General features: G+C 51.2%; 1 protein-coding gene across 1 annotated transcript in view; it reads right to left on the reverse strand.

Annotated features, from left to right (window-relative positions):
• Positions 1 to 23,089, reverse strand: part of LOC137422043 (calretinin-like) — a 169,263-nt gene extending 146,174 nt beyond the window's left edge. Inside the window, exon 1 of the mRNA XM_068108734.2 lies at positions 22,947 to 23,089. Within this exon, the coding sequence (XP_067964835.1) occupies positions 22,947 to 23,040 (94 nt within the window). The 5' untranslated portion in view covers positions 23,041 to 23,089. The remainder of the gene's footprint in view (positions 1 to 22,946) is intronic.
• Between the last annotated feature and the right edge of the window lie 2,421 nt (positions 23,090 to 25,510).

A 25,510-nucleotide genomic window follows, 5' to 3' on the forward strand; every position in this document is an offset into this window, starting at 1 on the left:
CACTCCCACATCTCATCCCCACTCCCACATTCCATCCCCACTCCCACATCCCATCCCCACTCCCACATCCCACACCTACATCCCATTCCCACTCCCACATCCCATCCCCACTCCCACATCCCATCCCCACTCCCACATTCCATCCCCACTCCCTCATCCTATCCCCACTCCCACATTCCCTCCCAAATCCTACATCCCATCCCCACTCCCACATCCCATCCCCACTCCCACATTCCATCCCCACTCCTTCATCCCATCCCCATTCCCACATCCCATCCCCACTCCCACATCCCACATCCCATCCCCACTCCCTCATCCAATCCCCACTCCCACATTCCATCCCAAATCCCACATCCCATCCCCACTCCCACATCCCATCCCCACTCCCACATCCCATCCCCACTCCCACATTCCATCCCCACTCCCTCATCCCATCCCCACTCCCACATCCCACATCCTATCCCCACTCCCTCAGCCCATACCCACTCCCATATCCCATCCCCACTCCCACATCCCATCCCCACTCCAACCTCCCATCCCCACTCCAACCTCCCATCCCCACTCCCACAATCCATCCCCACTCCCTCATCCCATCCCCACTCCCATATCCCATCCCCACTCCCACATCCCATCCCCACTCCCACATCCCACATTCCATCCCCACTCCCTCATCCCATCCCCACATCACATCCCTACTCCCACATCCCATCCCCACTCCCACATCCCATCCCCACTCCCACATCCCATCCCCACTCACATCCCATCCCCCACTCCCACATCCCAGCCCCAAACCCACATCCCATCCCCACTCCCCCATCCCATATCCCATCCCCAGTCCCCCATCCTATCCCCACTCCTCCATCCCATCCCCAAATGCATATCCCATCCCCACTCCTACTCCCACATCCCACCCCACTCGCACATCCCATCCCACACTCCCACATCCCAGCCCCAAACCCACATCCCACCCCCACTCCCCCATCCCACATCCATGCCCACTCACATCCCATCCCCCACTCCCACATCCCAGCCCCAAACCCACATCCCATCCCCACTCCCCCATCCCATATCCCATCCCCAGTCCCCCATCCTATCCCCACTCCTCCATCCCACCCCCAAACCCACAATCCATACTCACTCCCCCATAACTTTAACAAAGTAAGACTTCCCAAAATTAAGTTCATTTTAACAAGACAAGATTGCCACAAGATTCATCTTTCTCAAATTGATTTTGAGCTACTTTTAACCATAAAAGGAAACACCAACTCGACATTCATATACTTCAGAATCAACAAAATGCTATAATAATCAAAGTTTTCACTTTACATGTTCATCTAACCTAATTATTATATTCACAGCCAATTAAGGACACACAAAGGCAAGTTGGATTTGCTGCCTGATGGTGCATTTATTTTACAAAAAAAGAAAAGAATATATATATACACATGATCAGACATATAAATTGTTAATTTTCGAAATGTGAGTTTAGTTTCCTATTGAATGATTCTTTTGTGGGACGAAACAAGTGCACAATCAGAGTTGTACGTTATCAGAAATCTAGTTCCACTGTATGACAATGGCATAACAAGCTACATCCTGGCCAACTAGCTTATACATTTCAAATTGAATTGAAAAAACATCTTTATCGATAATATTGGTAATCTATCTATAATTCCAGCAATCTCTGTGTGTCTGTCTGTGTGTCTGTGACCGCTGTTTCTCGACAACCACGGGTCCGATATACTTTTAACTTGCCAGGTATATTGCTGGGGACCCGAGGATGTGCCTTTTCAAGGTTTCATATTAATCGGACAATTACTTACCGAGCTATGTCCAAAAAACGATTCAACCAATCAGAGAGCAGCGAACGATCGCGTGTGCCGGCGTTGCGAATGGACCAAACCATTCCATGTAAATAGAGGGGGGGGTTCTGTGGTCGTTGCGAATGGACGAAACCATTTCATGTAAATAGAGGGGGGGGATTGTCACTGTACTCGCAAGCCGTTCGCCGTTCGCTTTGGCGTTGCGAATGGACCAAACCATTTCATGTAAATAGAGGGGGGGGATATAATTTTAGATAGATATATAGTACGGGCATATATATAGTACGGGCATGCCCTAGTCTATCTATAATTCCAGCAATCTCTGTGTGTCTGTCTGTGTGTCTGTGACCGCTGTTTCTCGACAACCACGGGTCCGATATACTTGAAACTTGCCAGGTATATTGCTGGGGACCCGAGGATGTGCCTTTTCAAGGTTTGTAATTAATCGGACAAGTACCTACCGAGCTATGTCCAAAAAACGCTTCAACCAATCAGAGAGCAGCGAGCTATCACGTGTGCCGAACCGTTAATGCAATGCAAGCGTTAATGCGTTAATGCAAGGCTTTTCCTTTTTTTCCCTCTTCTCTTTCTACTTTTCCTTGCGATTAAATTGCAAACAGCCAAAATACGTTGGCGCTAATTGAATAATTGGCCATTAACACTAAAATAATCGTAACTGCGATATGCCAACTTCCGGACAGTGCAGCCTTCCATGTTGTTGTTGTTTGCAGCAGCTGTTTGCAGCAAGGCAAGGCTTTTCAACTATGTTGCCGTTAAACTATGTTTTAAAACGAATTCAAACTGCGATTAAATTAAAACGATTCATCCTAACTGCGATTTGCGAACTTCCGGACAGTGACGACTTATCTTCCGGCAGCCAATCACAGAACGCTCTGTTGCGTAGGCGTGGCCGATGTGAGACGAGCGGAGCTGAGCGCGTTACGAGCTGACCGCCATTACGGTACGTAATTCGATTTCTTATGCGCATTATTTCTCCCAATTCAGTCAGAGCGAAGGGCGGAAGCGAAGAGCGTTGCTTTTTTTGTTTACGGGCGTACGGGCGGGGTAGAGCGTACGGGTAGCGTTTTTTTTTTTTTTTTGGCCACGGAACGGGCACTCACGTACGGGCAATGCCCTAGTATTGATAATACTGGTAATATTGATAATATTGGTAATATTGGTGATATTGATAATATTGGTAATATTGATAATATTGGTGATATTGATAATATTGGTAATCTATCTATAATTCCAGTAATCTCTGTGTGTGTGTGTGTCTGTGTGTGTGTGTGTGTGTGTGTGTGTGTGTGTGTGTGTGTGTTTGTCTGTGACCGCTGTTTCTCGACAACTACCGGTCCGATATACTTGCAACTTGCCAGGTATATTGCTGGGGACCCGAGGATGTGCCTTTTCAAGGTTTCATATTAATCGGAGAAGTAGTTACCGAGCTATGGCGATTTAGCCGTTCGCCGTTCGCTTTGGCTTTGCGAATGGACCAAACCATTTCATGTAAATAGAGGGGGGTGGGGGGGGGGGGGTTCTGTGGTCGTTGCGAATGGACCAAACCATTTCATGTAAATAGGGGGGGGGGGGTTCTGTGGTCGTTACTGCCACGTGGTTTCAAAGTTTTTTTTTGTTGTTGTTGTTTGCACGCATGCTTTTTTGCACGCACGTACGGGCACCCACGTACGGGCACGTCCTAGTATTGATAATATTGGTAATATTGATAATATTGGTAATATTGGTAATATTGATAATATTGGTAATATTGGTGATATTGATAATATTGGTAATATTGGTGATATTGATAATATTGGTAATATTGATAATATTGGTGATATTGATAATATTGGTAATATTGGTAATATTGATAATATTTGTAATATTGATAATATTGGTAATGTTGATAATATTGGTAATATTGATAATATTGATAATATTGGTAATATTGATAATATTGATAATATTGGTAATATTGGTAATATTGGTAATATTGATAATATTGGTAATATTGGTAATATTGATAATATTGGTAATATTGGTAATATTGATAATATTGATAATATTGGTAATATTGGTAATATTGGTAATATTGATAATATTGGTAATATTGGTAATATTGATAATATTGGTAATATTGGTAATATTGATAATACTAGGGCATTGCCCGTACTATATCTATATCTAAAATTATATCCCCCCCCTCTATTTACATGAAATGGTTTGGTCCAAAGCGAACGGCTTGCGAGTACGGTGACAATCCCCCCCCCCTCTATTTACATGCAATGGTTTGGTCCAAAGCGAACGGCTTCCGGAGTTTGGTAAAGAAATCGCCATCGCGTGCACAAACGCGCAGGAAAGCGAATGAATCGCAAATTCGGTTTTATTAGTTTTAAAACATAGTTTAACGCCAACATAGTTTGCAAACGTGAAATAAATGAATACGCTCTCAAATGTGCCATCCGAGGCAGAGTGTGTCCGCCACGTTCGGCACACGCGATAGTTCGCTGCTCTCTGATTGGTTGAATCGTTTTTTGGACATAGCTCGGTAAGTAATTGTCCGATTAATATGAAACCTTGAAAAGGCACATCCTCGGGTCCCCAGCAATATACCTGGCAAGTTAAAAGTATATCGGACCCGTGGTTGTCGAGAAACAGCGGTCACAGACAAACAAACGTACAGACAGAGATTACTGGAATTATAGATAGATTGGTAATAATTGATAATATTGGTAACCAAGCTGAGCTCGTTTAAAATGCCAATTTGTACTCAAGAAGGTATCATTTTATATTATCAACTCACTTCATTTGTTTGAACATGGTGGTGGCTTAACAGGTAAGGTGGTTGGCTTAATATATCAGAGTCCTGACTACAAGCCCCCGTCGTGCCGTTAAATAGCAAGCACAAGGTGGGTTGACTTATCGACCTGTTATCTATCTATAATTCCAGTAATCTCTGTACGTTTGTACGTTTGTACGTCTGTACGTCTGTACGTCTGTTTGTCTGTGACCGCTGTTTCTCGACAACCACGGGTCCGATATACTTTTAACTTGCCAGGTATATTGCTGGGGACCCGAGGATGTGCCTTTTCAAGGTTTCATATTAATCGGACAATTACTTACCGAGCTATGTCCAAAAAACGATTCAACCAATCAGAGAGCAGCGAACGATCGCGTGTGCCGAACGTGGAGGACACACTCTGCCTCGGATGGCACATTTGAGAGCGTATTCATTTATTTCACGTTTGCAAACTATGTTGGCGTTAAACTATGTTTTAAAACTAATAAAACCGAATTTGCGATTCATTCGCTTTCCTGCGCGTTTGTGCACGCGATGGCGATTTCTTTACCAAACTCCGGAAGCCGTTCGCTTTGGACCAAACCATTTCATGTAAATAGAGGGGGGGGATATAATTTTAGATATAGATATAGTACGGGCAATGCCCTAGTCCTTCCAAAGTCAGTAAAATGAGTACCGGCTTCGTGGGAAGAATGAACCGTTAGAGTATTATGCGTCGGAATGGCGATCTGTCCAGGATTGTGTCACCAAGCAAAGGGAAACATGCCTTCGTTTCGTTGCCCTATGTATTGTTTTGATGTTTTTCGTATGCAGCCTACGGCTGCTGGTTGCATCATTTCTCTGGAAGCGAGTTTGTACCGCTGATGCAGTGCCCCAATTACCAATGAGCTGGTACTCAATTTGCCGACCTCGGAAGGATGACAGGCTGAGTCGAAACCCCCGGCGTTAATTCAACAATTAACCGGAATTCGAACTCAGGATCCTAGGATCCCAAGCCGGCACCCTAACCGTTAAGCCAACACCAGGCTTTTGCCCTATGCATTGCCCCCTTGCCAAGGGAAACATTCCTTGGCTGCCCTATGTCTTGTTTTGTTGTTTTTCGTATGCAGCCTATGGCACGAAACCGTATGCAGCCCATATATATATATATATATATATGTAGCGGTTACCGGAAGCATGACACAATTACCGTGCACCGGCCGATGACGCAACCGGCGAGTTAGGGTTAGGGTTAGGTTAGGGTTGTTAGGGTTAGGGTTAGGGTCAGGGGTTAGGGTTAGGGTTAGGGTTTTTTGTCACGTGTCCGGACTTGCCCGGGCGTGTCCAGACTTGCCCTTCTCGGGCGAACACTTGCCTTGCATACCACGCCCCGTCGGGAGGCGTGACTTACCTATTTTGCATACCACGCCCCGCCTGAGAGGTGTGGCTTTTGTGTGTTCAGTTTGCGATATAAATTGCCACCCGTTCGAGGGGCGGATTCAGTGTGCTTCTTTGGTTTTGAGCTAAATAAATAGCTCGGTGAAACTTCGTTCCTGTGTCGTCCATTTTGTCTGGCTTTATCGTGCGAGCACAGCTCCCACAATTTGTGACCCCTTTCTAAGAACACGGCGATGGAGTCAGCTGTAGCTTTGAAGCTCCCGGGCTTTTGGGAGTCGCACGCGGCCGATTGGTTTGCTCAAGCGGATTCTCAATTCGCCCTGCGGAAAATTACGGAGGACACGACACGCTACCATCATGTGGTTTCCACGCTCACCGCCTCCACCGCTGCCCGGGTCCTGAGCTTTCTACAGAACCCGCCGAATGCCGACAAATACGGCGCGCTCAAGGCCTACTCCTTGGTGCGTTTGGACTCACGGAGACCGAACGCGCGCGACACCTACTACACCTCCCGGAGCTGGGCGAGGCCCGTCCATCCGAAAGCATGGACCACATGCTTGCTCTTCTCTGTGACCACAGCCCGGACTTCCTCTTCCGCGAGCTGTTCCTCCAGTGGCTACCCGGGCAGGTACGGTTAGCTTTGGCTAATTCGCCCATCACGGACCCTCGCGCCCTGGCCAAGGAGGCCGATAAATTTTTCTCGGCTGGGCGACATGTCGGAGCGGCCGCCTGGGACCCTGGGCCGACCGAGGCAATGCCTGCGCCACGACCGGCGCCTCCACCGGCCGAGTCCGTGCCACTGACGGCAGCGGCCGCCGCGACGCCCCGTCGACCGAACCCAACGCGACCGCCGGAGCCTCCACCAGAGTCCATGTGCTATTACCACGCCAGGTTCGGGCAGAAGGCCAGAATATGCCGCCCACCGTGCACTTTCGGCAGGTCGGGAAACGACCAGGCCGGCGCTCGCTGCCTGCCATGAGCGTCGGCCTTTCAGGCAGCCTTCTGTTTATCACGGACACGGAGTCCAGGCGGCGTTTTTTGTGTGACACCGGCACTCAGCTGAGCATGATACCCGCCTCGGTGCAGGAAAACAGGCCACGCTATGCGGCCCCGCCTTGGTCGCCGCAAACGGTTCCTCCATCCGCACCTTCGGTTCACGCAGCGTCGCATTCTGCTTCGGGGGCCAGCGCTTCAGGTGGGACTTCATCACGGCGAACGTGGCCATGGCCTTGCTGGGTGCAGATTTTCTTTGTGCGCATGGGCTTTTGTTCGACGTCAAACGGCGTCGGCTCATCAACGCGGAGACCTTCAGCTTGCTCGCTTGCTCATTCAGCGGCTCCGCTCCGACCAAGCTAGCCTGCGCGCTCCCGGCCGTGGACGATTTCACGCGCCTACTCGCCGAGTTTCCTGCCCTCACGCAGCCGACGTTTTCGGCCGTCGCCGTCAAGCACGGCGTAGAACACCACATCCCGACCACAGGTCCACTGGTCTACGCCAGGGCTCACCGCCTCGACCCGGCCAAACTCACCGTGGGGAAGGCGGAATTCGACGCGCTTGAGCGATTGGGCATTGTGCGACGCTTGAATAGAGCGTGGGCCTCGCCCCTGCACAGCGTGCCCAAACCGGGTGGCGGATGGCAACCATGCGGCGATTACCGCCGCCTCAACGACGCCACCACCCCGACCGGTACCCGATACCACACATACAGGACTTTTCCGCCCGTTTGGCGGGGCGGGTGATCTTCTCCAAGGTCGACCTTATTCGGGGCTACCACCAGGTACCTGTCCGGCCGGCCGACGTTCCGAAGACGGCTGTAATTACACCTTTTGGCCTCTTCGAGTTCCTCTGAATGCCGTTCGGCCTTAAGAACGCGGCCCAGGCCTTCCAGCGGCTGATGGACAGTGTGCTGCGCGATCTCACCTTTCTGTTCGTCTACCTGGATGACATTCACATCGCCAGCACTTCCCGGGCGGAGCACCTCGTACACCTGCGCACGCTTTTCGAGCGCCTCGACCAGCACGGCCTCATCATCAACCCGGCGAAATGCCAGTTTGGCGTAACGGCTGTTGACTTCCTGGGGCACCGCATCACGAAGCGCGGGGCCATCCCGCTGCCTACCAAGTTGGAGGCAGTCACAAGTTTCCCGCGCCCCCACTCCATCAAGGCCCTACAGGAATTTTGGGGGATGGTAAATTTCTACCACCGGTTCGTGCCTCGCGCTGCCCAACTCATGCGCCCCCTGTACCAAGCCCTCCGGGGCAAGCCGGCCAAGCACGACGTCGCCTGGACTACAGAGATGGACGCGGCGTTCACGGGCGCTAAGCTGGCCCTCGCCAACGCGACCATGCTGGCGCACCCGTCGCTCGACACACCCATCGCTCTCACCACGGACGCTTCCGACTACGCGGTGGGCGCCGTGCATGAACAGTGGGTGAACAGGGCTTGGCAACCGCTGGCCTTCTTCAGCCGGCAGCTTCGCCCTAATGAGCGCAAGTATAGCGCTTTCGACCGCGAGCTTCTCGGTCTTTACCTGGCTGTTCGCCACTTCCGCCATCTTTTGGAGGGCCACCCGTTCACGGCGTTTGTGGACCACAAACCCCTGGTCGTCGCTATGGCCAAGGTTACGGAGCCGTGGTCGGCCCACCAGCAGCGCCACCTCTCCCCCGTGTCCGAATTTACGACGGACATCCGGCACGTCGCGGGCAAGGACAACGCTGTGGCCGATTGCCTCTCCCGCTCTGGCGCGAACGCTGTCCACCTGGGTGTGGACTTCGTCCACATGGCGGCCGACCAGACCGCCGACCCCGCGGTGCAAGCCCTCCGGACAGCGGACACAGGCCTGCGGTTGGCTGACGCCCCCTTCGAGGACACAGGCACAGTTCTCCTGTGTGATGTTTCCCTGGGCCAACCTCGCCCCATCATGCCCACCGGATGGCAGCAGCACATTTTTGACGCCCTCCACGGCCTTTCCCACCCGGGCCGGAAAGCATCACAGAAGCTCGTGGCAGCAAAGTTCGTCTGGCACGGGCTCCGTAAGGACGTCCGCGACTGGGCCAATGCCTGTGTTGCCTGCCAGCGCGCGAAGGTCCATCGGCACACCCAGGCCCTGTTGGCACCATTCGACGTGCCCGCGCGGCGCTTCGACCACGTCAATGTGGACCTGGTGGGACCCCTTCCCTCCTCGCGGGGCTTCACCCACCTCCTCACGATGGTGGACAGGACCACCAGGTGGCCGGAGGCCGTCCCGCTGGCATCAACAACATCCGCCGATGTGGCGCAGGCCTTCATTGGCACTTGGATTGCCCGTTTCGGCGTGCCCTCGGACATCGCCTCCGACAGAGGCCCGCAATTCACCTCCGAGCTTTGGGGCGCGGTAGCCCAGGCCTTGGGGGTCAAGCTTCACTGCACCATGGCCTACCACCCCCAAGCCAATGGCTTGTGCGAGCGGTTCCACCGCTCAATGAAGGCCGCTCTCAGAGCCAGCCTCTAGGACGACGGTTGGGCCGACAGGCTCCCGTGGGTCCTATTGGGCCTCCGAACGGCCCCTAAAGAGGACCTCCAGGCTTTCACCGCCGAGCTGGTCTACGGCCAGCCACTGCGCGTGCCGGGCGAATTCATCCCTGACACCACCGGCCCCTGGTCTGCGGCTCGCCAACGCTCGGAACTCCAGGAGACCGCCAGGAGATTTGCCCCCGTGCCCACGTCCCTCCACGGCTGCCCCCAACCCCATGTCCCCCCTACACTTCGCACTGCGGAGTACGTTTTTATCCGGCACGACGCACACCGGGGACCTCTCCGGCCACCGTACGATGGACCTTTCCGGGTCCTGCAGAGGGACGACAAGTCATTCATCGTCGACGGACGACAAGTCATTCATCGTCGACATCGGCGGCAAGCTGGACCGCATCTCCGTGGACCGCCTCAAGCCGGCCCATTTGGACCTCGACCAACCTCCACGGTTGGCCCTTCCTCCACAACGGGGCCGTCCCCCGTCAACCAAGACCCCCACCCGACCATCCACCGCCACGCCGCCTACCACCCCCACACGAATCACCAGGGGTCGTTTCGGCCGGGTCATCAGGACCCCCCTCAAACTGACTCTCCCAGTGCAGGTTAATTCTGGGGGGGCGCATGTAGCGGTTACCGGAAGCATGACACAATTACCGTGCACCGGCCGATGACGCAACCGGCGAGCGGTCACGTGTCCAGACTTACCCTTCTCGGGCGAACACTTGCCTTGCATACCACGCCCCGCCGGGAGGCGTGACTTATCTATTTTGCATACCACGCCCCGCCTGAGAGGCGTGGCTTTTGTGTGTTCAGTTTGCGATATAAATTGCCGCCCGTTCGAGGGGCGGATTCAGTGTACTTTTGAGTTCTTTGGTTTTGAGCTAAATGAATAGCTCGGTGAAACTTCGTTCCTGTGTCGTCCATTTTGTCTGGCTTTATCGTGCGAGCACAGCTCCCACATCTATATATATATATATATATATATATATATATATATATATATATATATATATATATATATATATATATATATATATATATATATATAATTATGTATATATATATATATATATCAATCAATCATATCCAATCTGAACCAAACTTGACAGGATGATCAAGGGTTACACAATGAAGGTTGTAGCGCATTCATTTGCCCCCCTCCCCAAGGGGGGCTTCTCCCCCGAGCGGGTTTTCCCTGCCATTGTCATCAATGGGGTTGCATGTTGAGGTGTATATCCGTATTAAGTTAGCTTTATCGTGGCCTTTTTCCAAGGAAGCTTCTGAGAGCAAAACTAACGATAATAATATAATATTAATATTACTAGCCGAAACCCATGGAACATCCACGGAAGGGAGGATGTGGTGTATGGATAGAGTGTACCATTATGGATGGCATAGGGGATTTGCTTGTCCGAGTAAGAGTTAGGAAGAAAGATGAGAATGAAGAGTGCGTATATGAACAACGATCGCCGACACCGGCACAAATGCATGCTCTGGATTGTCCACTCAGTGGACGGCTTGCTTTCGCCTTCGCCTGTCCAATCAGCGGACGGCTTGCTTCGCCTTCGCCCAGCAGACGCCAATACGATGGCGTCGTAAGATGGCGTCGTATCGGCAGTTAATCGGATGCTTTTGGGCCCCAACGTCGGCTAATTCAGATTTTTCGAGTATGGCTGTACGTGATAAACAAAGAGCGAGGTTCGTAGATCGTAAATCCATTCATGCCGTGGGCATCGGGTCACTGGGTGCGGCGTAAAAGGGATAACAAAGTCGAGTCCTTACGCTATTATTATATAGATTACAAAACAATATTAATACTAATAATGTCCCACTTCCCCCAAGTGTTTTTTCTTGCAGTGATAACGTGTATAAATAGCTTATCATGGCACGAGAGAAACAACCTCTACAGGAAGTACAAATATTGTAAACCACAAACACGTTTGTTTGATTACCTTTTTAAATGGTCGATAATGTTGTTTAACAAAGAACTGAAATAAATTTGGAGAAATCAGGACATTAGTCCATGCTTATCACGTCGACGATCACTCCTGATCGTAGATCTTCTGCAGTCTATATATCCCACAAGAGTTAATATCATGTTATAATATCATGCATGTTCTGATCCTTTCGATGACCAGATTTAACATGTTATAATATCGTGCACATTCTGATCTTTTCAATTTCCTCATCTAACATGTTATAATATCGTGCACATTCTGATCATTTCAATGACCTGATCTAACATGTTATAATGTCATGCACATTCTGATCCTTTCAATTTCCTCATCTAACATGTTATAATGTGATTTATGGTCCGGTCCTTTCATTCACCTTATCTAACATGTTATAGTGTCATGTACATCCTGATCCTTTCAATGACCTGATCTAACATGTTATAATGTCATGCACGTTCTGATCCTTTCAATTTCCTTATCTAACATGTTATAATATCGTGCACATTCTGATCATTTCAATGACCTGATCTTAACATGTTATAATGTCATGCATATTCTGATCCTTTCAATTTCCTTATCTAACATGTTATAATATCGTGCACATTCTAATCATTTCAATGACCTGATCTAACATGTTATAATGTCATGCACATTCTGATCCTTTCAATTTCCTTATCTAACATGTTATAATATCGTGCACATTCTGATCATTTCAATGACCTGATCTAACATGTCATAATGCCATGCACATTCTGATCCTTTCAATTTCCTTATCTAACATGTTGTGGCGGACACAAGGGACAAGAATTCAGCGCACCAGCAGGTGGCGCGAACGTCCAGGCGGGGACCGATGGCACATGCCCCGCCTATCGACCGATCGGCCACGCCCGGGGACTAGGCGTGGCCTCGGGATATATATGCGGGCTCTAAGCTCGAGCCCGCCCAGTGCTGCAGTTTCGAGCTTTCGCAATAAAGACTTTTGATTTTAACAACGCGTTGTGGCCTACCTCTTTGGTAAGCAAGTTGTGTGCGCAGCACCACACTTCACTGGTGACCCCGATTGGTTCAGCCGTTGCTGACCACCGAACGCGCCATGGCCACCAACGCCGTCGCAGTCAAACTCCTGGAGTTTTGGGAAGCACAAGCCGACGTTTGGTTCGTGCAGGTCGAAGCTCAGTTTCAGCTCCGAGGCATAACGGCGGACGAGACCCAGTACTACCACGTGGTCTCCGCCCTCGGGCCTGGCACTGCCGCCCGAGTCGTATCCATCCTTCGGCGCCCGCCGGGCGACAACAAGTACGAGGCGCTCAAACGTCTCCTACTCGCCACGTTCGGGCTCACGGAGATCGAACGGGCCGACCGCCTCCTGGACCTTCCCGAACTCGGCGACACACGACCATCCATCCGGATGGATTTTATGCTGTCGCTGCTTGGTGACCAGCCCCCGGATTTCTTATTCCGGGCGCTTTTCCTACGCCAGCTACCTGCACAGGCACACCTCGCGCTGGCCGGTTCCAAAATAAAGGAACCCCGCGCCCTGGCCGTCGAGGCCGACAAGTTTTTCGCGGCCTGCGACACGCGGTCGGTTTACGGTGCTGCCGTAGTGGATCCCGTGGCAGAGGCTACAGCGCCCCCGGCTTCCCTCGTGGCCGCTGCCGCGCCCCGCCCACTACCGCCGCCGCCAACACCACGGCCGCCACGGCCGCCGCCGCCGCAAACCTGGTGCTACTACCACGCCAGGTTCGGCCGCAAGCCTAAAACGTGTAGCCCGCCGTGCTCTTTTGACAGGTCGGGAAACGACCGGGCCGGCGCTCATTAGCGGCCCTGAGCGTCAGCCATTCCGGCAGCCTCCTGTTCATCATGGACACCTTGTCCGGGCGCCGTTTTCTTTGCGACACAGTAGCGCAGGTCAGCGTCCTCCCCACCTCCACGGCCGACAAGCAAACCACAGGCCGGGGCCCCGCTTTGCTTGCCGCCAACGGTACACCCATCCGCACATTCGGAAAGCATTGCCTCTCCCTGCGGTTCGGAGGGCAGCGCTTTCAATGGTCGTTCGTGACCGCCAGCGTGCCAATGGCACTGCTCGGTGCGGACTTCCTATGTGCGAATGGGCTGTTGGTCGACGTGAAGCGCAGACGGCTCGTCCAGGCCGAAACCTTCAGCTCGCTCGCTTGTTTGCTGAGTGGCTCGTTGAGCGGCTCACCGAGCGGCTTGCCAAGCGGCTTGCTGGAAGGTTCCGTCCCGGCGAGTTTAGTTTGCACGCTTCCGGCAGCGGATGAGTTTACCCGCCTCCTCGCCAGTTTCCCGGCCCTCACGCGGCCCACCTTCTCAGCAGTGGCCATTAAACACGGAGTGGAGCACCATATCCCCACGGTCGGGCCACCGGTCTATGCCCGGGCACGCCGGCTCGAACCCACAAAGCTCGCGGTGGTGAAAGCGGGGTTCGCCATGCTGGAGCGGCTGGGGGTCGTACAGCGCTCCAACAGCGCTTGGGCTTCCCCTCTGCACATTGTGCCGAAGCCCGGCAGAGTATGGCGGCCATGCGGGGACTACCGCCGGCTCAATGATGCCACCACCCCCGACCGCTACCCGGTCCCACATATCCAGGACTTTTCCACCCGATTGGCAAACACGACCGTGTTTTCCAAGGTGGACCTCATCTGGGGCTACCACCAGGTCCCCGTCCAACCGGACAATGTCCCGAAGATGGCCGTCATCACCCCTTTCGGCCTCTTCGAGTTCCTGAGAATGCCTTTCGGGTTGAAGAATGCGGCTTAGGCATTCCAACGGCTTATGGACAGCGTCTTGCGCGACTTACCTTTCCTCTTTGTCTACCTGGACGACATCCTAGTCACGAGCGCGTCCCGGGAGGAGCACCTGCTCCACCTCCGCACGCTTTTCGAACGCCTGGGCCAGCATGGCCTAATCATCAACCCCGCCAAGTGCCGTTTCGGCATCGCCACCATTGACTTCTTGGGGCACCGCATCACCAGGCACGGGGCCGTCCCTTTACCGGCCAAGGTGGAGGCGGTCAGGGATTTCCCATGGCCCCGCACGATCAAGGGGCTCCAGGAGTTCCTGGGCATGGTAAATTTTTACCACCGCTTTGTGCCCCACGTCGCCCAGCTCCTCCGCCCTTTGCACGAGGCCCTCCGGGGCAAGCCAGGCAAAGGTGACATCGCCTGGTCGGAGCCGATGGCCGCGGCGTTTGCGGGCGTAAAGCTGGCCCTGGCCGACGCCACCATGCTGGCGCACACGGCGCCTGATGCACCGATCGCCCTCACCACCGACGCATCAGACTACGCGGTGGGCGCGGTGCACGAGCAGTGGGTGCGTGGTGCTTGGCAACGTTCGACGCCGCGGGCGCGGCCCTCCTATGCGACGTCTCCCTCGGCCGGCCTCGCCCCATCGTGCCCACTGGCTGGCGGCGCCCAGTTTTCGACGTCATCCACGGCCTGTCCCACCCGGGCACGGAGGCATCCCAGAAGCTCGTCGCCGCGAAGTTCGTCTGGCATGGCCTCCGGAAGGATGTCCGCGACTGGGCCAGGACGTGCCTCACGTACCAGCGCGCAAAGGTCCACCGCCACACCCAGGCCCCGTTGGCCCCATTTGCGGTGCCCGAGCGTCGGTTCGACCATGTGCACGTCGACTTGGTGGGACCTCTGCCCCTCGCGGGGGTTCACCCACCTCCTCACCATGGTGGACCGCACCACACGGTGGCCGGAGGCCGTCCCATTGGCGGCGACGTCTGCAGCTGATGTGGCGCAAGCCTTCATCGCCACTTGGGTTGCCCGGTTCAGTGCCCCCTTGGACATCTTGTCCGACCGCGGCCCCCAGTTCACCTCGGAGCTTCGTCCGGCACGACGCCCACCGAGCACCGCTTCGGCCCTCGTACGACGGGCCATTCCGCGTGCTGGAGACCGGGGACAAATTTTTCACCATCGACATCGGCGGTGCCCCGGATCGCATTTCCGTGGACCGCCTCAAGCCGGCCCACCTCGATCCGGACCACCCACCGCAAGTATCTCTGCCTCCGCGTCGAGGCCGCCCCCCGGCGGTCGGACCCCCGGCACCCCCCAACCCCACCGTCCCACCACCCCCCAGCCCGGCACCCATCGCCAGGGGGCGTTTCGGCCGGGTCATCCGGCTTCCCCGCAAACTCACCCTTCAGGTGCGCGGGAATTCTGGGGGGGCGCGTGTGGCGGACACAAGGGACAAGAATTCAGCGCACCAGCAGGTGGCGCGAACGTCCAGGCGGGGAACTGTAAGGCATGCCCCGCCTATTGACCGATCGGCCACGCCCGGGGACTAGGCGTGGCCTCGGGATATATATGCGGGCTCTAAGCTCGAGCCCACTCAGTGTTGAAGTACGAGCTTTGAATAAAGACGTTTTGATATACCAACGCGTTGTGGCCTACCTCTCTGGCAATCGAGTCGTGTGTGCGCAGCACCACAATGTTATAATATCGTGCACATTCTGATCATTCCAATGACCTGAACTAACATGTTATAATGTCATGCACATTCTGATCCTTTCAATTTCCTGATCTAACATGTTATAATGTGATTTATGGTCTGATCCTTTCATTCACCTGATCCAACATGTTATAATGTCGTGCACATCCTGATCCTTTCAATGATCGGATCTAACATGTTATATCATGCATGCTCTGATCCTTTCAATGACCGATCTAACATGTTATAATATCATGCATGCTCTGATCCTTTCAATAACCTGATCTAACATAAGTAATAGTAATAGTATTGGCAATAATAATAATAATAATAAGGATAATAACATGACTCCCCCTGCCGCTCCCGCAGTAAACGGGTGTACTCGTATATTAAGTTCTCAATTAAAAACAAAGGTTCTGTAATATTAACAGTGGAATAAAGAATTGTGAAAACCAAATACTTTTGTCAATTTCAACGTATTTTTAGAGAAAATTGTGAGTTATTTGAAAAAAAGTGCAAAGGTGCCAATATTTTTAGCCACGACTGTATATAAACTGAACATCAAAAGAAACTTATCACTTTGATTTTTTGAAATGTGCAGCTTTACAAACACGTTTCTTCAATTGTAATGGCTGATTATGTATCGGGAACTTCACTTCAATCACCTGGTTGATCAACAATGGCATGCTTCAGTGGTTCTGCATAGGGATCTTTCCCTTTAAATAATGACCCTCATAATGAAATCCTTCAGTTCTCGTGGTTAGACATTCATTTACTGCTGTCTACAGTCACTCTAGAGGCTTCTCTGACAGGGAAAACAACAAGAAAATTCAGATGCCACGCCTGGCATCTGAACAACGTTTAAGGGCAATTGGGATGCTTGAGGCTAGTGTAAGCCAGCGAACAATTGCCCAACGTCTTGGTTGCTCACAGCCTGCAACTTCCAACCTGGCCAGGCGTTACGGTGAAACTGGAACTGTGAATGATGGTCCACGAAGAGGAAGACCATGGGTAACCAGTACCACCCCAAACCAAGACCGCTGGATTGTGCTGCAGCATCTTCGTGATCGTTTCTGCCCTGCGACGCAAACAGCTGCAGTGACAAAAGGTCGCCACAACAACCGCATCAGTGTCTCTACTGTGCGGAGGCGCTTGAGAAGTCGGGGCCTGGTGGCAAGACGTCCTTGCAGAGGTGCAGTGTTGAATGCAGTGCATCAGCGGAACAGACCAAGATGGTGTCTGCAGCATCGCGGCTGGAGACAGCAACAGTGGAGTGCAGTCTTGTTCAGCGATGAGTCCAGATTTTGCCTCCATGCTGCTGATGGGGGTCAACAGGTATGGCGCAGAGGTGGGGGTAAGGTATGCATCATGCTGTAATCGGCAGATCAATCGTTGCGGAGGACCCAGTATGATGGTATGGGCCGGCATTTCCACCCGTTTCAGGACACCTCTGGTCGTCATCGAAGGCAATCTCACTAGTCAGCGTTATGTCAATGAAGTTTTGAGACCTTATCTGCTCACATTTCTCCAGGCTCATCCTGACATCGCAGTTTTCCAGGAGGACAACGCTCGACCCCATTCTGCCCGCCTGACCACCAACTTCCTCCAGGAACAGGGTGTTGAAATGATGCCTTGGATGCCTTATTCCCCTGACCTCAATCCCATTGAACATTTATGGGAGGAGCTTGGTCGACGTCTTGCATCGAGGAGATCAACGGCTGTCAATCGGGAAATGCTCATTCAAGGCTTGCAGGAGGAGTGGGGCAGACTTCCCCATGACCGCATCAGACGCATGGTGCAGACCATGTGTCAGAGGTGTACAGCCTGCATGACAGCTCAGGGAGGACACGCACGATATTGAGGACTGCTGTCATTCTGTCCTTGACTGTTAGGAGTGTTGTGCCCATTCCTATGTCATTTTGTTACCCTGCGATCGCGAAGCGAAAAGCGGGGTCAAGCATTCAGTTGCGTATGTGTGCCGTGTGCCGTACATGTGCCATGTGCCGTACGTGTCTACATTAAAAAAATTCCTTTTCTCGGCAACCGTTGTCCGATTGACATGAAATTTTCACCATAGGAGGGCCTCCTCTTGTATAATATTTTAATGATTATTGTAGTGAAATTATACCAAGGTGGAACCAGGGGTGCTCGGCCAGGACGTGCCTCACGTACCAGCGCGCAAAGGTCCACCGCCACACCCAGGCCCCGTTGGCCCCATTTGCGGTGCCCGATCTGTGCGGAACTCAAACCGCGTTTTTATAACCCCCCTATGGGGACACTCGTTAGGGCTACTAGACCGTGGGAGCGCTTGGCGATGGACTTCAAAGGGCCGCTGCCAATGTCGAGCAACTCTCGCTATCTGCTCACTATCGTCGATGAGTATTCCCGATTCCCCTTTGCTTACACGTGCGGGGATATGTCGGCTGCCACGGTTATTCGGTGCCTGCAGAATTTGTTTTCTATGTTCGGGTATCCGGCCTACGTGCATACCGATCGGGGTGCGGTGTTCCTGTCCCAGGAGGTGAGGGGCTACTTGCTCCAGCATAATGTCGCTTCGAGCTACACCACCCCGTACCGGCCCCAAGCGAATGGACAGATCGAACGCTTTAATGGGATTATATGGCGGGCCGTCATGCTAAGCCTTCGGACCCTCGGCCGAGGCCTCGATAAATGGGCGTGGTCACTACCTGCCGCTCTAAACTCGATCCGGGCTCTCCTATGTACTGCCACCAACCAGACTCCTCACGAACGACTGTTCCACCACCCTAGAAGCTCCGGCAGTATCCAATCTTTACCCAGCTGGCTCGCTGAACCGGGGCCCACCTATCTCAAACGAGCGGTTCGCGCTAGCAAGTACGACCCCCTTGTTGACAAGGTGCAGGTCCTCCAGGCTAATCCCGAGCATGCTCGCGTGTTAACGGCGGATGGCCGCGAGTCTACTGTCTCCGTACGCCATCTCGCCCCATGTGGGGACGGCGACAGGGATATCGACGAACCCGTCTACGAGTCTATGGACTCTATCGAAGCTTCCCCTATGGAACTGCCACTGTTACTCCCGTCGTTCCCCACTCCCGTGCCCGAAGGCGCAGGGGCGCCCCCTCCGACTCCAACCTCCGGCGGCTATTCCGACGCGGGGGACTCCGGGCTTGGGGACGCCGTGCCCGGTAGATTCCGAACACGAACTGGCAGGGAGGTTCGCCGCCCCGACCGCTACGGGTGGACCGACTGATGTGGATTGACGTGACCCATTCGTTTATTGCTGATGCTTGCTTGCAATCTGCCGAGCGGCAGTATAGTTCTAACGGCGGGGAGAATGTAGTGAAATTATACCAAGGTGAACCCAGGGGTGCTCGCTACGGAAGGGGCGTCTATAAGACCCGGGACAACCGGGGCGCGCGGACACTCCAGCGGAACTCACTGTGACATAGTCCTGTAGTTTGAATGGTATGTACGCCCCAAATGCTGCGCTGACAATGCGCTGCGCTAACCATTGTTATATTGAATCAACCATTGCTGCTCATGAAATGCTCTGATTTAATGCCTGTTGCATGCATGTATTCTTACAGGATGTACTGCAGATCTAAATGATATTAAACCTACCCAGAGGTCAAGTCGTGTCTGAGCTTGATTTTCACGACAATTATAATGCCGTCATAGTTCACGTGGTACAGGCGCCATCTTGGAAAAACTTCGCACCTCTATATCTCTGAAACCACTCCATGGAAATAATTGAGATCTGGCTCATTGTCAACTCCTCCCCATGGGGAATAAGATATGTTAATGATGATGTCATCGGTGCCTTCGTTATGACGTCATAATTCGACAAATACAACACATCCATCCGATCATTATGTTTTAAAAAATCAGCAACTGTTGGACTGATGGACACGAAATTTTCACCAAAGGAGGGCCTCCTCCTTTGGAATATTTTAATGGTAATCATGACGTCATAGGTCATGTGTTACAGGCGCCATCTTGGAAAAACCGAAAAACGTTGCACCTCTATATCTCCAAAACCGCTCTATGGAAAAAAATTGAAACGTGGCTCATTGTAAAGAACTCCATACAGGGAATAGGTGTTGTTAACGATGACGTCATTGGTGCCATAATTATGACGTCATAATTCGACAGGGACAACGCTTAGTCTGATCAGTTTGAAATGTATTGAGCATGATCTCTGCAACAATTCTATTAGAGAATATAAATTTATGATATCATCGCTCACGTGGTCTGGCAGCCATATTGGATCAAAAAAAAAAGAAGTTCAAAAACAGAAGAGTTGGCTCACAACAAGTTGACTGCGCAGGGTAAGTATTCGATGAATACCATCTAGTTTTGACTGTATTCAGGTGCGTGACTTTGTGTTGCAGTGCTGTGACTTGTTGCACCACCCCTTGTGATGTTCATGCTTTTTGCTTTTTTGTGATTGAGGCAACCTCTTGTTTATTGACGTGTGTTTAGTAAAGATAGTTGAACTTACCTCTGTGTTCAAATATTTTTTCATTTTTGCGTGGAGGATTTCAATGAGTGTCCTCCTAAAGATTTGATAAGTTTATTTTGATGTTGAGTATATATATATATATATATATAAAGAAGGGTGGCAGCCTATGGTGATAGAAATGATGATAGTGCATTTTAATGAAGTTGATGACAATGATGACAAATTTAATGAGTAATTGACAGGCTGTGGAATGCATTAGTAATAGTTAAAATGTTCATGTTGTTAAACAATCATGATGATGGAGTGATGAGGAAATTATGGACTTGTGGTTATGATTAGCGGTAACGATTGTGGGAATAGAGTTGACGGAAGATATAATCATGATAATAACAGTGTTACTTCATAATTAGTAACTATGAAGATTGCTGGGAATGATGGAAGTAATAATTTGGTAAACGCAGTAGGTTACATAATACTGATGTAAAGCAATGTAAAGATGGGACGCGTTGTTTGATGGAGTTGACACCGATGAACACGACGACAATAATGATTAAAAATTCAAGATGTCGAAGATTACAAGATGAATAATAAAGATTGGTTCAAGGCATCTCGCAGCTTGTTAAGTCACAGACTCCAGCACCGAGGCCCTGGGACCGGCTGTTTCTGAGCTTACAAGGCACAGCAAGCAATTACGAACTAATTAGAGAGAAAATGAGGCATTTAATGATGAGCACAGGGGTGTTTGGGGTGCGGGCCTGATCGAAAGGTGGTTGGTCCAGTGATGTATAGTGAGATCACAGAATGCGATGCAACATTTAGCACGATACACGATAGTGCAGTGAAAGATGTTTTATAGGGGTGCAGTGTGGCGTGGTACATGGTGCGGTGCAGTGTGGTGTATGGTGCCGTGCAATGTATATTGCTGTGCAGTGTGGTGTATGGTGCGGTGCAGTGTGGTGTATGGTGGGATGCATGATGGTGTATAGTAAGGGGGCAGTGTGGTATATAGTATGGTGCGGTGTGGTGTATGGTGGGTGCAGTGTGGTATATAGTATGGTGCAGTGTGGTGTATTGTGCGGTGCAGTGTGGTATATAGTATGGTGTGGTGTATAGTGCAGTGTGGTGTATGGTGCGGTGCAGTGTGGTGTATGGTGCGGTGCAGTGTGGTATATAGTATGGTGTGGTGTATAGTGCAGTGTGGTGTATGGTGCGGTGCAGTGTGGTGTATCGTGCAGTGCAGTGTGGTGTATGGTGTGGTGCAGTGTGGTGCAGCTTGCACTACCAGGGTGCGGTGTACATTGTGGTGCAGCGTGCACTATCAGAGTGCGGTGTACATTGTGGTGCAGCGTGCACTACCAGCGTGCGGTGTACATTGTGGTGCAGCGTGCACTACCAGGGTGCGGTGTACATTGTGGTGCAGCGTGCACTACCTGTGTGCGGTGTACATTGTGGTGCAGCGTGCACTATCAGAGTGCGGTGTACATTGTTGTGCAGCGTGCACTACCTGTGTGCGGTGTACATTGTGGTGCAGCATGCACTACCAGCGTGCGGTGTACATTGTGGTGCAGCGTGCACTACCAGGGTGCGGTGTACATTGTGGTGCAGCGTGCACTACCAGCGTGCGGTGTACATTGTGGTGCAGCGTGCACTACCAGGGTGCGGTGTACATTGTGGTGCAGCGTGCACTACCTGTGTGCGGTGTACATTGTGGTGCAGCGTGCACTATCAGAGTGCGGTGTACATTGTTGTGCAGCGTGCACTACCTGTGTGCGGTGTACATTGTGGTGCAGCATGCACTATCAGAGTACGGTGTACATTGTGGTGCAGCGTGCACTACCTGTGTGCGGTGTACATTGTGGTGCAGCGTGCACTATCAGAGTGCGGTGTACATTGTGGTGCAGCGTGAACTACCTGTGTGCGGTGTACATTGTGGTGCAGCGTGCACTATCAGAGTGCGGTGTACATTGTGGTGCAGCGTGCACTACCCGTGTGCGGTGTGAAGTTGTAAGTATAATGTATGTGGTGCAATGAAGTGTTTGCATCATGGCGCGGTTAACCCTCTCCAGTCATCCCATGCGTGTTCCACAAACAACTCGCTTTGCTTCTTGCCATGTTATTACCTGGACTCTGCAGCAAGCGGCGGTGAGAAGACATCTGTAATTGTATGCACAGGTGCCCTTTTGAGGCAGCATTAGGAACATGATGTGTTTAGTTTTCAACGTTGTTTCTGCTCTGCATTTGCATTGGAGAAATCCAATTAGCATTGTCATGGAAGCTAGGCATGGAGCACGCACAGCAAGCATTGCACCTGCAGCCATGTTCACCGGAGCTCAGTATAGCATGTCAATCACTCAGGTAGCCATCCTGATACCGAGCGGTCCTCGAGAACGCCACGTACACAGGTAGCATGTTCTCAAGCTAAGGTGACGATCTTTCTAATGACACCAGTTTCTGCTCTACCTGAATTGCACAGAATCTGTTGCTCTGGAAGTGTGAGGGTTGCTCACCACCTTTGCTTTGGTCTCATTGTGAGCAACGCAGCAGGAAAAGAGGTGAGCTAATTCACCAGGTGATGAAGACCTTACCGTCACTGTCATAGAAGTCCCAAATCTTGAGAAGGTCTTCGGCGGAGATGTACGGCTGTCCGAGGATGGCCCTCCTCTCTGCGGCGTCACTCATGGCAAGGTGATGCTCTTGGCTTGTCTGTCCGCGTTCCGTTCTCGGAGCAAGTCAGAGCCTTATGGGCAGACGACACCTGTTGAAAGCCGTTGTTACCGCGACCTGCTCCCACCCACTCCGACACGCCCCCACCCCACTCCCCCCACCCGTGTTCATTTTCTCTCCTGCTCACTCTCCGCAGGCTCTCTGCACTTCGCACCACCTCCGGCACCTTGTTATGCACGAAAGCTTCAGGTTGCTTTGTCGGAATCCCTGCTAAGGTGACGCACCGTACCTGGTTCCTCGAGGTGGGAGATGGGAGCAAATAGCCAGGGATTGCTCTCCTGGAGTGCGGCGGCGACTCCATGGGCGCTCCGATCTTACAATCACAACGGACGACGATGACGAGGAGACAGAAAAGCATCGGACCGATGTCAATCTGGACATGTCGTACCTGCACAATGTGACAATAGTCCATCATTTACAACTGTGATGTATGGTGCAGGTGTCATCAAAATAGGTCATTAAATACAATGGTGGAATTTGTTGGTTTCATTCAACAACGCAAATTGAGTTTTTCTTTTCAAATCGGCACCTCCCAGGTGAGACTCCTTTGATATCGCCAATGCTAATAGGTTCAGTCTTTGTCCCCATCATGTTATTCACTTAAGTAAAAACCTTCACTTCCTCATCCACAAGGGCAGAACACACTTAAAGCTCTTACCTCCACCCCCTCATCTTAATACCGCCCGCTTTCGGCATCACGTCTCACCCACGCTCTCACATTATCGGATCTGCTCCAAACCAACACTCACACAATCCCAAATATCCCTCTTTCCTTACAGCTCTCACATTATCGGATCTGCTCCAAACCAACACTCACACAATCCGAAATATCCCTCTTTCCTTACAGCTCTCACATTATCGGATCTGCTCCAAACCAACACTCACACAATCCGAAATATCCCTCTTTCCTTACAGCTCTCACATTATCGGATCTGCTCCAAACCAACACTCACACAATCCGAAATATCCCTCTTTCCTTACAGCTCTCACATTATCGGATCTGCTCCAAACCAACACTCACACAATCCCAAATATCCTTCTTTCCTTTCAGCTCTCACATTATCGGATCTGCTCCAAACCAACACTCACACAATCCCAAATATCCTTCTTTCCTTACAGCTCTCACATTATCGGATATGCTCCAAACCAACACTCACCCAATCCCAAATATCCTTCTTTCCTTACAGCTCTCACATTATCGGATCTGCTCCAAACCAACACTCACACAATCCCAAATATCCCTCTTTCCTTTCAGCTCTCACATTATCGGATCTGCTCCAAACCAACACTCACACAATCCCAAATATCCTTCTTTCCTTACAGCTCTCATATTATCGGATCTGCTCCAAAACAACACTCACACAATCCCAAATATCCCTCTTTCCTTACAGCTCTCACATTATCGGATCTGCTCCAAACCAACACTCACACAATCCCAAATATCCCTCTTTCCTTTCAGCTCTCACATTATCGGATCTGCTCCAAACCAACACTCACACTATCCCAAATATCCTTCTTTCCTTACAGCTTTCATATTATCGGATCTGCTCCAAACCAACACTCACACAATCCCAAATATCCCTCTTTCCTTTCAGCTCTCACATTATCGGATCTGCTCCAAACGAACACTCACACAATCCCAAATATCCTTCTTTCCTTACAGCTTTCATATTATCGGATCTGCTCCAAACCAACACTCACACAATCCCAAATATCCCTCTTTCCTTACAGCTCTCACATTATCGGATCTGCTCCAAACCAACACACACAATCCGAAATATCCCTCTTTCCTTACAGCTCTCACATTATCGGATCTGCTCCAAACCAACACTCACACAATCCCAAATATCCCTCTTTCCTTACAGCTCTCACATTATCGGATCTGCTCCAAACCAACACTCACACAATCCCAAATATCCCTCTTTCCTTTCAGCTCTCACATGATCGGATCTGCTCCAAACCAACACTCACACAATCCCAAATATCCCTCTTTCCTTACAGCTCTCACATTATCGGATCTGCTCCAAACCAACACTCACACAATCCCAAATATCCTTCTTTCCTTACAGCTCTCACATTATCGGATCTGCTCCAAACCAACACTCACCCAATCCCAAATATCCTTCTTTCCTTACAGCTCTCACATTATCGGATCTGCTCCAAACCAACACTCACACAATCCCAAATATCCCTCTTTCCTTTCAGCTCTCACATTATCGGATCTGCTCCAAACCAACACTCACACAATCCCAAATATCCTTCTTTCCTTACAGCTCTCACATTATCGGATCTGCTCCAAACCAACACTCACACTATCCCAAATATCTCTCTTTCCTTTCAGCTCTCACATTATCGGATCTGCTCCAAACCAACACTCACACAATCCCAAATATCCTTCTTTCCTTACAGCTCTCACATTATCGGA

The sequence above is a fragment of the Myxine glutinosa genome, chromosome 2 (assembly GCF_964187855.1).
Source record: "Myxine glutinosa chromosome 2, kmMyxGlut1.1, whole genome shotgun sequence".
In the NCBI taxonomy this organism is placed as follows: domain Eukaryota; kingdom Metazoa; phylum Chordata; class Myxini; order Myxiniformes; family Myxinidae; genus Myxine; species Myxine glutinosa.